A 13,067-nucleotide genomic window follows, 5' to 3' on the forward strand; every position below is an offset into this window, starting at 1 on the left:
AATCTAAATAAAGTCAGCATCCCGGTCAAACCAGACACGTTTCTTGGCAGCGACACATGATGGCCGTGTCAGCATGATGCTGATTACAAACATACGATAGATACATCTGTGTCACGTAAAGAAGTTCGCTTAGCAGATATATCAAAGTTGCACTGTACGTATGCCACATTATCTTGACCAAAATGTCGATCTCTGTGCAATTGAAAAACATTTTGTACCAAGCCCCCTGAAGTGCCGGTTCCTTCTTCGAATTGGACGTATAAGCCATGTGTAACTATATCAGACATGACCACTTTCAGTGAGGTTTCAATGAGTATCAATGATTTTGAGTCAGTCTAACTGATTTTAAACAAACGTTGTGCCATTATTCCTGACCAATTTTTCATTGACTTTGGTTTAACATGTCCTGTATCAATATATGCTATATGTCTTCTTATCCACTGATACAATTGGTCGTTTTTAATTGCACCATTGTTTTTAACTCTGTATGCTATGTCTGGCAGTGTTGGGGCATACACCTGTGACCCATTTGTCTTGGGCTTGTCCACAGGTGTTGCAGTTTGCACTTGCTATATAAGCATGTTGTTTATTCAAACGGATCACTCTTTTGACAAAGGCCTGACGGGCCGAAACGCGTCAAGAGGATCCGCTTTCCACTCTGTTTCATTAAAAGTACTCTGTTTCATTAAAAGTTTTTATTAGTCACTACATCAGCCTTTTCTGAAGTCTTATTCCACGGCTGTGCGGCGTATAGACCTCCCCTGGGAGGATTCTCCGTTGTGCCATGGACGTTAATGGGGACTCATTGATAAATGCGTTGGAGTTGGAAGAAGTTACTAGAAAACATAAAGTAGTTTATTGTACTAAAGGACCATTCCCAAGAAACAAAATTTTTGTTGTGAATTAGTTGGGTACAGATTGCACAGCATTCAGTGTTCATTTAAAAAAAAAAAAAATAATAATCAGCCTTGATTTAAATTAAAACAAAAACGTGGAAAGTTTTACATGTATGTAAGATTTGACTTTGGTGTTTGTTCTTTTCTAGGACACCCTTGCATCTTGCTTGTGCTAATGGATATGCTGATGCGGTTACATTATTAGTAGAAAGAAAATCCAAACTAAACCTTTGTGACAATGATAACCGATCTCCTCTAATGAAGGTAATTTCTTTTGAAGTTCTATTTTTTTTGATGTTTCATAAAAATTAGCATTTCAATATTTGTGCTGCTGTTGATGGACTCAAAAAATAGCACTGTAGATATTACTGTTTTTTTTTCCTCCAAAGGTAAACATTATGCAAATTGTCTTTTTGTTTTATTACTAGGCCATCCAGTGTCAGCAAGAATGCTGTGCTACTATTTTGTTGGAACATGATGCAGATCCTAATCTTGTGGATATCAACGGCAACACTGCCCTTCATCTTGCTGCCCTTATTCCGTCTTTGTCCATAGCAACACAACTGCTTGAGCATGAAGCTGACATTAATGCTGTAAATCAGGTAACACGCTTGATGCTCAGTTTTCACATGAAATATAAATCTAATCCAGCAAAATTTACATTTGTTTTTATCTGCTATTTTTCTGACGCCCATCCTGGTCTGCTGGCCCATATAATTGATCACGTGGAATATATTTTAGATTTAAATAAATTCGAAGTTGGCACTCAACAGGCAGCCATTCAGGAATTCAACACTGTCTTCCTTTATCAATCATTACACTATAACAACGGGATGGTCTCCCAGTGCAGGCGCACATCTGTTTTTGTGTGCCCTGTTTGGTTATGAAGATAGATTAAAAAAAATGTTTTGCCAAGCCCTGGCAATGGATAATAATCATTCAAGCAACTTTCTTGCTTGCTGCCTGTGAGTATTAGTGATGAGAGGAATATTCTGTTTTCTAATTCCTCTGCAAATTCCAATAATAAATTGGCTCACTGGCAAGGAGGCTCCTGACAACCATGTTTGTTTCAAGGCCGTAAAACATCAAATATCACAGGTCCTGGGTATGTTCCTATAGCTGTACTGGAGAATGTAAATACACCTCTTTATTTGTTGTTTTAGGAGGGCTGCACTCCATTTATTCTTGCAGTCACTGAAAATCATCAAGAGATGGTGGCGTTTCTCCTTCAGAACGAAGCCAATGTGAATGCCAAGGACAAGAATAGAAGGTATTTAATTGTCAACATGTACTTTTTGGGGGGAATATGGCAAGGTTTGTCACACTAAAAATGTTTGAATGTCATATGTAAAAAGTGTTGGGAACAAATGTGCTTCTCCTAAATGAACTGTTAAAAGAAATACATGATGAATGGGGGGTGGGGGGATTTTTCATGGAAATATCTCTACTAAAACAGGTTGCATTAAATTAAGCATGCTGTATTTTTGGCAACGAGGACCGTTAATTTCCAACTGTGCAAGAACTTTATTTTATGCCCACAGAATATTCAGAAGCAGAATACTGAGCTGTGTAATAGATAAACCATTTGGTTCTGGAAAAGGCTACAATTGTTAATGTTTGTTTATATTTCATTTTCAATGTCTTGCTGAAATGTAGCTATATACGCACATACACACACATAAACACATGTACACACAAACACATTTACACATTTTCAAATATCTCTGACCAAGTAACCAACCATAAAGTCTAATAAGATTTAGACAGATTATCTTTGAGATGCACTTGTGGCTAAGCTCTTTCAAGGATGTAGATCGTCATTAGATGTTCACAGTTCAGTTTAAGTAGTGCGCTTAACTCCTATGCTTGAGTATGAGGTTTTGCAAACTCCGTCCTGGGTTTTCAGAGTCCGCTCCAGGATTTTGCTCTAGCTCGCCCTCTGTGATAGGATTCTCCATTGCTGCTCCTGGCAACTTCCTTTAAAAGGAAAGCCCTGTAAGCAGGAAGTTGCCGAGCAACGTTTTCAGTTTATGCCGTTTCGATTTGTCTTTCCCGTTACCAGACCTGGCTACGTACCACGACCATTCCTGTCTTCTGCCTGTCTCGACCACACTACTACGCCACTGCCGCCAGCCCTGACTTTCGGCCTACGTCTGACTTCTCTTTCAGGACTCTGTCCCTCGGCTCAGGTCGGTTCTTTCACACTTCAACCTCGGCCCTGCGGGTCGCTTCCTGTTTGAGACGAGCATCGTTACATTTTTGCTCGGCCCAAACATGGACCCCGCTGAGGTAGGACAAGCCATTTCCCTGCATTTCCCTACACGATCATCAACTGACACAGATGTGTGATGCTATGCAGGACTTAGTTGCCCAAATTGGCACCCATCTGCCGGACTTGAGGGCTGCAGATGCGGCCCAATACCGCTCCCATTACCCCCAGCGATCAGGGAACCTCGGATCACGACTCCTAATGGTATGTTGGCGACCCTATGGCATGCATATGATTTCTTAATCAATGCTCTATTCAATTTGAATTACAACTGTCTATGTTCCCCACGCACCGAGTCTGGGTGGCCTACATTGTTTCTCTTCTCACTGACTAGGCACTGGCTTGGGCCTCTCCACTCTGGGAGACGGATTCAACCCTGATCAATGATTCCCCTGCATTCATCCATGCCTTCAAGTTGGTGTTTGATGCTCCAGGACCAGCATCTTCAGCATCAGCTTCACTCCTGCATATTCGCCAGGGAACTCTCACGGTAGGCCAATACGCCATTGAGTTTTGCACCCTCGCGGCTGAGACTGGTTGGAATAATAAACCTCAAGTGGCGGCCTTTTGGCAGGGATTATCGAAGCATTTAAATAAGATGACCGGACGGGACGTCCCTATGGACCTTGCGGAGTTAATTTCTCTTGGCATACGGATGGATCTCAGAATGCTGGAACGCCTGTCTGAGAAGTGCCGTGGTGATAGGAACCAGACTACTCGGTTGGCCCCAAGATTAGTTTCTCCGCCACCTCCAGATGACGATCCTATGCAGCTCGGTACCACCAGACTTTCAGAACAGGAGAGAAGTAGGAGGCATACCTTGGGCTTGTGCCTGTATTGTGGGGCCCAGGACCACCAGATCCATGACTGCCTGGCTGGGAAAATGCCCGTGTCCAGTGAAGTTAGAAGAGGATTCGCTGGACATCGCTACCATCCTTCCTCCATTTGTGCCTTCCCGGATTCTTCTGACAGTTTACCTCTCATGGGGTTTGGCCTGAGTCTCTACTCTGGCCTCGTGGATTCCGGAGCAGTGTGTAACTTCCTCGATCTTTCGTTCTCCAAACAGCACGCAATTCCCCTTCTCTCTTTGGAGATTCTGTTAGAGATTGTGGCAATTGACGGAAGACCCTTAGGACCCGGCACCATCACCCAGGAGTCCTTTCTCCTGGTAGTGAACATCGGAGTTCTACATAAGGAGCTACTCCCTTTCATGGTAATCAACACACCTTCTGCACCGATAGTGTTGAGTCTCACTTGGATACATGCCCACAAACCCACTGTTGATTGGGTAACGGGGCAAGTTACCACCTGGGGCCAGCGAAGTCATGGGACTTGCTTGTCTACACCTCGCCCCAGCCCTTACTCACCCCTGGGGTCTGTATCTCTCCCCAATGGTCTTCCCCTTGCATACCAGGATTTTGGGGACGTTCTCAACAAGAAGCAAACCAGGGGGTTACCACCACATCAGGCATTCGATGACCCAATCTGCTTGTTTCCAGGAGCCATTCCATCGTCTGACTATTTCGGCTGTTTCTTCTACCCTTCCATCGTCCATCTCCATATCTGGAGATCCCGCGGCAGAAGACAAGGTCCAGGCGCTAAAGTCTCTAAGGAGGAGGATTCATGCCAACATAATTAAAGCCTCCCTTCAGCAGAAGGATCATGCGGATAAGAGTCACGGCCAGCCCCACAGTTCCAGTTTGGAGACCACGTATGGCCATCTACCTGGAACATCCTTCTGAAGATTGCTTTCCTGAACCGCGGGCCCCGGTTTATAGGTCCATACAAGATTGTGAAATAAGAAGATCCGGTCACGTTTAAATTGGAGCTACCAGATACCCTTAAGATTCCTCCGGTTTTTCATGTGTCTCTCCTAAAGGTGGTGGTCTGCAGCAACTCCTCTTCTGCTCCCACCCTCCCAATTTTAGTGGATGGCCAAGTGGAGTGTGACTCGTCTGATCCTGGATTCCCGTTTTTCTCGAGGCAGTCTCCAGTACCTCGCATCTTGAAGGGGATATGGTCTGGAGGAGAATTCTTGGGTGAAAGCTAGTAATGTCCATGCTTACTCCTTTGTCCGAGGTTTCCACCAGAGGTTCCCCGACAAGCCTGCGTTAAATCGTCCGGAGATTGATTCTGAAGGGGGAGTACTATGAGGTTTTGCAAAATCCATCCCGGGTTTTCAGAGTCCGCTCCAGGATTTTGCTCTAGCTCGCCCTCTGTGACAGGATTCTCCATTGCTGCTCCTGGCAACTTCCTTTAAAAGGACAGCCCTGTAAGCAGGAAGTTGCTGAGCAAAGTTTTCAGTTTATGCTGTGCGCAAGCAACGCCCTTTTAGATTGTCTTCCCTATTACCAGACCCGGCTACGTACCACAACCATCCATGTCTTCCGCCTGTCTCGACCTCTTCATCTGCACGACTACGCAATTCTGCCGCCAGGCCTGATCTTCGGCCTACATCTGACTAATCTTTCAGAACTCTTTTCCCTCGGCTCAGGTCGGTTCTTTCACACTCCTACCTCAGCCCTGCGGGTCCCTTCCTGTTTGAGACGAGCATTGTACAGAGAGAACCTGTGCACTTATGACCTTTAAAATATTTCAGATCAACTTTCATTTCAAAACCTTGTCAAAGCCTTTTTGAAGAGGAGGGTTTCTTATTACTGACTATGCTGCACTCTTTAAGGAACCAAAGTGTACCTATTTCGAAAAGGATAATTGCATTGTTTTTATGGTGCACACGATATTTGTTTTGTGTGACTAGTTGAAAACACTATATTTGAAAGATTTACGGCAGCCTTTTTAGTTCTTAGTTTCTGACTTTTATGGTCTGTTTGTTTGTCTACATGAACACGGGTGCACATGCACACATGTATGTATACAGAGGCGAGAGTTTGTAAACTCCAATAATAATTATGGAAATTCAATAGTTTTTCCATGATAACCTTGAATCAAAACTAGTCTTTTGTTTTTATTTTTAAACCTTCAATAGGGTTCATATTAACCAATTACACGTCTTTGGAAACCAAGATGTATCAATTAGACAAACAATAAGTAATTAAGAGTTGGGGTATGTGCAAAAGTAACTGAAAACCTGGTTTTATCAGCTACATTAAAGGGAATAATTAGAATCATGTGTTAAACATACAAGGAGATCTACAAAAGAATGGCTGCAGAAGAAGAAAGTCGGTGTTTTAGAATGGCCTAGTCAATGTCCGGACCGAATCCCAATCGAAATGTTATAGCAGGACCTGAAACGAGCTGTCCATGCAAGAAAGCCCTCAAATGTCACGGAGTTGAAGCAGTTCTTTAAGGAGGAATGGGCCAAAATGCCTCAAAACCGATATGAGCGATTAACCAGCAGTTCCAGGAAATGCTTAGTTGTAGTCATTGCTGCTTAAGGGGCTTGCCAATAGGTACTGAATCTAAAGGTTCACATACTTTTTCACACATGGATTTTGAATGTTGAATAATTTGTGGATAAATAAATGTTGAAAAAGTATCCTGTTTTTGTGTCATTTGTTTGATCAGGTTCTTTATCTATTATTAGGACATTGATTAAGATTTAATGACAATTTTAGGTTTGAAATATGTGAAATCCTACGGGGGTTCACAAACTTTTTCTTGCCACTGTATGCGCGCATACACATATATTACATACACACTCATCCATGCGCATACACACCTTTTTAACGTTAATGTTTGTAATGTAATATGCTTTATGGATTTTTATTAGAAGTAACGTGTATCGTGTATTTAAACATCTTGAAATGTATTTTATAGAACACCTCTTATGATCGCTGCAAGTAATGGTCAAATTACTTTATTGAAAATGTTGCTTGAGCATGATGCTGATATCTCCATAAAAGATGTCAAAGGTTGGACTGCTGATGATCATGCTGTTATGAATGGACATCATGCGTAAGTTTGTGGCAATTGTGTATTTTTTTTTTTTTTTTAACTATAAATTACAAAAGCATTTCTTTTTTGGGATATAACAACTGTGCCATATGTCTTTATGCCCAGACCTTCAGATTTGTTCCTCTGGTGGTTTTTTGTTAATCTGCTTTTATTGTGGACAGCGTTTAATCCACTGAGATTATCTGATAGTATTTGCATGCTTCCCCCTCCCAGTTCTTGTTCCTTTCTCTTCCCCTTCACATTTTACTACTGGAGATCTGGTACTTCCAGCATATCCCTTACTTCCAGCATACCCCTTTGTGTTCTGTTTTGTAATGCATTTTATCTTTTTTTTTTGTAATGTCTTTAGTGACTATAAGCAAGGACTCATTTTAGCCAGCAACTCTGATTCATGCGTTTTGGCTCGCAGGTCTCATATTGCCCAACAAGATATTTGATTTTGTATTTCTAGTTTGGAAATACTTCATCCCAAATTGCCAATCGTGTAGTTTGCATCAGAAGCTCTCCTGAGACTACCAAACCTTAAGTACAAACGAGTGTCATATCCTCTCTATACAAACCTTTAGAATTAAAAGCAGGGTTTGTATGCTGTGTTTGATTATAGCCATCAGATGTCCTATTTGAATGTTTAGCCAAATCTGATCAAATCTGCCAGCAAACATTAAAACACCTTTGTACTGTACTGTGTTTCTCCAATTAAAGCATCTGTTGAAAGTCTTAGAACATTAGATAAAAACACCTGTACAATTGAAGACTTTTGTAAGCACTGTCGGAAAAGAGAACTCAAAGCATGAGGGGATTCCTTGGGTTTCTTTGTTATAAGTGGAATGATATTCTGATTCTGTCAGTGAATGAGAGGGGTTCATTTAGGATTGCGTTTCAAGCTAATTGATAATTCATTTAAAAAAAATAAAAGTAATGTTACTGTTGTCCTTCACATGACACAAAGTTTGAAAAATGTCCCTTTATGTGCAGACAATATATAGAATTCAAAGGGTTTTAGTTTTTTAACTGCCTTTCAGCAGTCCACATTAATTTTGACCTGCCTTTCAATCGTGCCTGCCGTAACTCGGGATTCTCTGACGTTATACACCTACAAGTAGTTGTAGAAACTAAAACTATAGCAATACCCATAGCTATGGAGCATTATAATGGTCTCATAATTCTATATCATTGTTTCCCAAGGAAAGGTGTCATTAAGCAGATATGGTCTACATCAGGGGTGCACAAACTGTGGGGTGCAAGATTTTTCAGAGGGGGTGCGGCGGTTGCAGGGGCCCCGCACTCTTCCCCCAAGGCATTTAAATTAAATGCCGGGGGATCATGTGAGGCCTCTGCAACGTCTCTTACCTTGTCTTCGGCGACGTGAGATCATGTGACCCTGCGGCGTCATTTGACGCTGAAGGCAAGGAGGGGGGCGCAGTGGAAAAGTTTGCGCACCTCTGGTCTATATCATTGTCAGGAATAGTGTGACAACGTGGACCTTTTGGAACAGACTTCTTGGTTTTCCAGTATTCACATGGTTTTTATATCCTGAGAATGTGTGTTGTTATAAATAAGGCAAATGGATTCTGCAGTAGTGAGGTTGATGGCTTATTTACCAATGTTTGTAACTTCATTGTTTGATTTTACCTTTGCAGATGTTCACATCTAATTATTGAACATGGGTCAAGGAAAAAGTCAAATGCATCCTCTCCATATTATGGCACTAGTAAGACACGAGGTGCATCAATGTTCAGCAGTCCTGATAGAATGGTGGGAAGTGGCTTCACTTTGGGCAGCCCTGCTACAGATAAAGAAGGTAGGGTTTGCATATCTTCATGTAGACACTTTGACGAAAAATAAAAACATAGAAAATAAATAAATACACTAATCTACAGTGTATAATCTACGCTGTTACAATATTGGGGGAAAAAATTTGCAAAAAAACTTTCCATTTAAGGGATGCTGTTCATTAAACAAAGATGTACATTAATGTTTAATACATTGTAAAACTGAAAGTAAGAGAAGGTTTACAGAAATAAAATACAGTATATGTAATATAACGGCGTTAAAACAGCCAAGTCAAGATTTTGATGATCCATACTTTTTTTTACTGAAAGGCAATACATAATTATACCTCTTCCAAACATAAGATTTATGATGGGTATTAAAAAAAAATATATCTATATAATTAATTTATTATTATTATTATTATATATATTTTTTTGTTGTTGTTGCCCTTTGTGGAAGGTGTGTGTGTATATATATATATATATATATATATATATATATATATATATATATATATATATATATTTAGTGCCATCTTTCAGCCCAAAATGGTATTCTCCTTTTATTAAAAACATAATAACTGATATAAATTCGTATAATCACTGAAGTACAATGACATGGGTTGCCACCACTCCAGGTTTGACCTGGAGACTACGGGTTTAGCCGAGTAATCTCCAGGCAGTGGAGGCATTTCCCCCTGACAATCCCGTCAACATGACTGCGCGACGTCAAATGATGCCGCGTTGTTATAACTATAGGACGCTACGTGACGTCACGGCATCACATGATGCCCAGTTGCCATGACAACGGGGCGTCACGTAGCGCCTCGGCACCATAAGGCATACCGTTCTCATGGCAACAAGATGTCATGGCAATGTGCGCTATTTGAAGTCGCGGAGCCATGCTTGACTGCACCTTGCAGGGAGAGAAGATGCCGCGGTAAGAGAAATACATATATAAATAAATAAGTAAAATGGTTATTTACACTTGAGCACACCCTAAAGCAGTGGCTTTGTCAACCTTTATAACTGTCGGTTACCCCCAATTACAGTGCTCAGTTGCTGAGGCATTCCCACAACAAGACAGTCACAGGGAGACACAGAACAGAGACCGTCATAGAAAACACACGCAACAGGGCAGACTAAATACACACAGGACAGACAAAGGCCCACTGTATCTCCAGCCCATGTAGCTTCCTACTCTGCTTGGCCACACGCCCAGGCTCCTGACACCATCTCCTGATTGGCTGCATTACCCAGCAACTGCTAATTAGGATGGAGGAAACTGACAAGTCACCTAGCGTCTACCCCGCTCTGGGAAATCGGGGAAATCCCACTGCATCCGTTTGAACATTCATTGGAACCACAGGGTGCTACGAATCCCTGGTTGGGAAACACTGGCCTAAAGACTCCTATCTGAATTGCCATGTTTAATTTATATACTTTCCATCCCACTGTTCTGTATTCAAGTATAGTAACCTATGGGAGATTATCCTTAAGAGATCTCTTCCTGCCCTTCGTACCGCTGTTTTTTTTATTTATTTTTGAAATCTAATGCTCCATTCAGGAGATATAAACATTGAAATATATTGAGTATCTGGGAGGTAAAAATGAAGTGCTCCACAGAGTCTGGTGCAGTCTGAAGGTAGATGCTAGAGATTGAGAAAAATGATTTTAAAACTCACCAAAAAATAAAATTAAATAAATTATATAAAAACTTAGGTGGCAAGATACTTCTATTGTATGACTTGAACGCCTGTAGGGTTCTGGGAGGGATTGCTGCTTGAAAAGAACATGAAGGAGGGTGGCCATAAGTCTGCAGCATGGCTGCAATTATATTTGTATGCTGCCTTTTTTCCTGAGTGCAATAAGGTTTAGCATTAGGCAGTTGGAAATGTATAGCCATATGATACAGTATATTGCTTATATTAGTGTTTTGTGTGTCACAAACACTGTAATGCTATATGTCATTGTAATTCTATCCAGCTTTCTGTCATGATCATGCTACAAAGCACCAAGCTTGTGTGTGTCGTGGCTTTTTGCTTTTCTTCTCATACATTTTTGTAAATTGTGGTTAATGTTTCCGATCACTTTCTGATTTCGCTGTTTCGTCTGTCCTTTCCATGCCTTTTCTTATGTGGATATAGAATTGCAACAGACTCCCAAGCAGACATCCAGAGCAAGAGATTCAGGGAAAGGTATTCTATATACAATATAATAGCGACATGCTACCATAATCTGATATACTAGTAGTTTTTATTTATTAATTCTTGCTTCATTAAGTCAGCATGTCATTGAAGTTAGGAAATAAAATATAATAAGAACTTTATTTCATGTCCGTTTTCGTTCTATATGTGTTCTTGCAACGAGTTGTAATTTAGTTCTGTTGGAACAGAGATTTTGAATATGATGTATGAAGAACACCCACATTGTTTGGCCCAATAAAATATATTTTAAGATGAAAACAAACTAGTACACTACCCCATTGCTTTTACTGAAAGTCTTTAGAGCAAGATTAACACAGTGGTTGCTAATGAAACCTGACACAATCCTGTGTAATGCATAACAGTAGTTGTAATGTGTACTACATTTCCTTTAATAGCTAAAGTGATTTAGGATATTCCATTGCAGCCTGTTCCTGGAAAATATATAACATTACATTTAAATATATTTGTTGTAATCTTTGTTTATCATATAACTTTAGTTCTTTATATAGACGAAGCAGCCGTTATTGCTCATGCTGACGCATTGCAGAGGGATATACACTGAGTGCGCTAGCTGCTGCCATTCTGAATACGTTAGTGGCTGGTGAAAAAGGTCTTGTCTAATGCGTAATTCCATCTGCTGACACTAGCGGGTGCAATAACTCCTGCTAGATTTGTAGTGCCTTTCTCCCAATATGACTCACAAGTGGAAGGTTATGCCTTTTATATGTTGTGTGGGGAGTAGCAACTCTGGTCCTGGCTTTGTCTCCTTCGCTGCAGTGAACGAGATTAATCCTAGCTAAGCTATACCTATAAATATCAGACACTTCCCAAGCTGCATTGCCAGCAATAAAATCAGAATGTTTGCCCACACACCACCATAATTTCAGCTCCGCTTTGAGTCATCCATTCAGCACCTGCTCCCCAGGCCTGGTTTTCTTGGGGCTTTATCTGGTTCTGTTGCCCTGTGCTTGCGAGCATGCTGCTTTTCATCCTCCCCTGGGCTCCCAATCGTCACTTCGCTCCTGGTTCCTTACCTCCTCCACTCTTCTCTGACTCTGGGCATATGCCTCATACTATCCTCTCTAACCTTGCTCCTGGAACCTCTCCTCCTACCATCCTCTTTCTCCTCTGACTGCGTAAGCTTATCTGTGCCCCCAACTCTTCCCCCCTGGACTGCCATACCTGGTCACCGCTGTGTGCATGCATTGCTGTCCAGTCACCATTCTTTTGGGCCTCTTAATTTCCCCTCCTCTAATTATATTATACAACCCTCAACTTGATAAAGATGGCATATTGCAACTGAAATGTTGCATTTCTTTGGCTAAATAGTCATTTTGCAAGACCGCTGTGCTCTCCTTTACCTCTTCCTACATCCTTTACTCTGCCCAGAGGAAGGGCTGCAGCCAGGTTTCCTCACTGGAGTTTTTTCCTGTGCTCTTTGCTGCTGTGCATTCCTTGTGAGTTTGAGGTGTAACAATCCTTTTTTATTTATTTTTTTGCCTCTTACCCTCAGCCCTACACAGTCTACGTCAGCTTAATAAAATTACAGTTCTGAACCCTATCATTTGTTGCCAATCATTAATAATTGTCTATATACACACCCCAAGTGGAAAGCTATCCCTGTATTTGTCGTGTGGGGTAGAAGCAACTCTGGTTCTGGCTTTAAGTCTCCCCAGCTGCAGTAGACTGATTTAATCTCATCGGAGCTATTCTTTTAAATATCGGACACTTCCCAGTCTCCATTGCTGGCAGTAAAATCAGAATCCACCATCCACCCGTTCCGTCTCCTTGGTGTGGGCCTCTTGCCCTCAGCCCTACGGCTTCTAAGTCAGGGTAATAAAGCTTAAGTTCCTACCCTTATTAATCAGTACCAATCCATTATCTACATACACACAGACAATTACAATATGGAGTGGTACGCAGTGCTTTACATAGAATGTTACAGCAAACTGTATCCAAAAAGGCAAAAATCAGCACTCCACAGGACTTTGTAAATGTAATATTCACA

At 41.3% G+C, this 13,067-nt stretch overlaps 1 protein-coding gene across 12 annotated transcripts in view; it reads left to right on the top strand.

Annotated features, from left to right (window-relative positions):
- Positions 1-13,067, top strand: part of ANKRD26 (ankyrin repeat domain containing 26) — a 101,976-nt gene that overhangs the window by 16,972 nt on the left and 71,937 nt on the right. For 10 of the 12 annotated variants that reach the window (XM_075599959.1, XM_075599950.1, XM_075599954.1 and 7 more), the window contains exons 2-7: positions 1,046-1,160; positions 1,325-1,498; positions 2,060-2,166; positions 6,943-7,080; positions 8,721-8,881; positions 11,000-11,050. In XM_075599959.1, coding sequence (XP_075456074.1) covers positions 1,046-1,160; positions 1,325-1,498; positions 2,060-2,166; positions 6,943-7,080; positions 8,721-8,881; positions 11,000-11,050 — 746 coding nt within the window. The remainder of the gene's footprint in view (positions 1-1,045; positions 1,161-1,324; positions 1,499-2,059; positions 2,167-6,942; positions 7,081-8,720; positions 8,882-10,999; positions 11,051-13,067) is intronic. The other 2 variants (XM_075599960.1, XM_075599955.1) reach the window with 1 other exon arrangement.

Source organism: Ascaphus truei, chromosome 5 (assembly GCF_040206685.1).
Source record: "Ascaphus truei isolate aAscTru1 chromosome 5, aAscTru1.hap1, whole genome shotgun sequence".
Classification (NCBI taxonomy): Eukaryota; Metazoa; Chordata; class Amphibia; order Anura; family Ascaphidae; genus Ascaphus; species Ascaphus truei.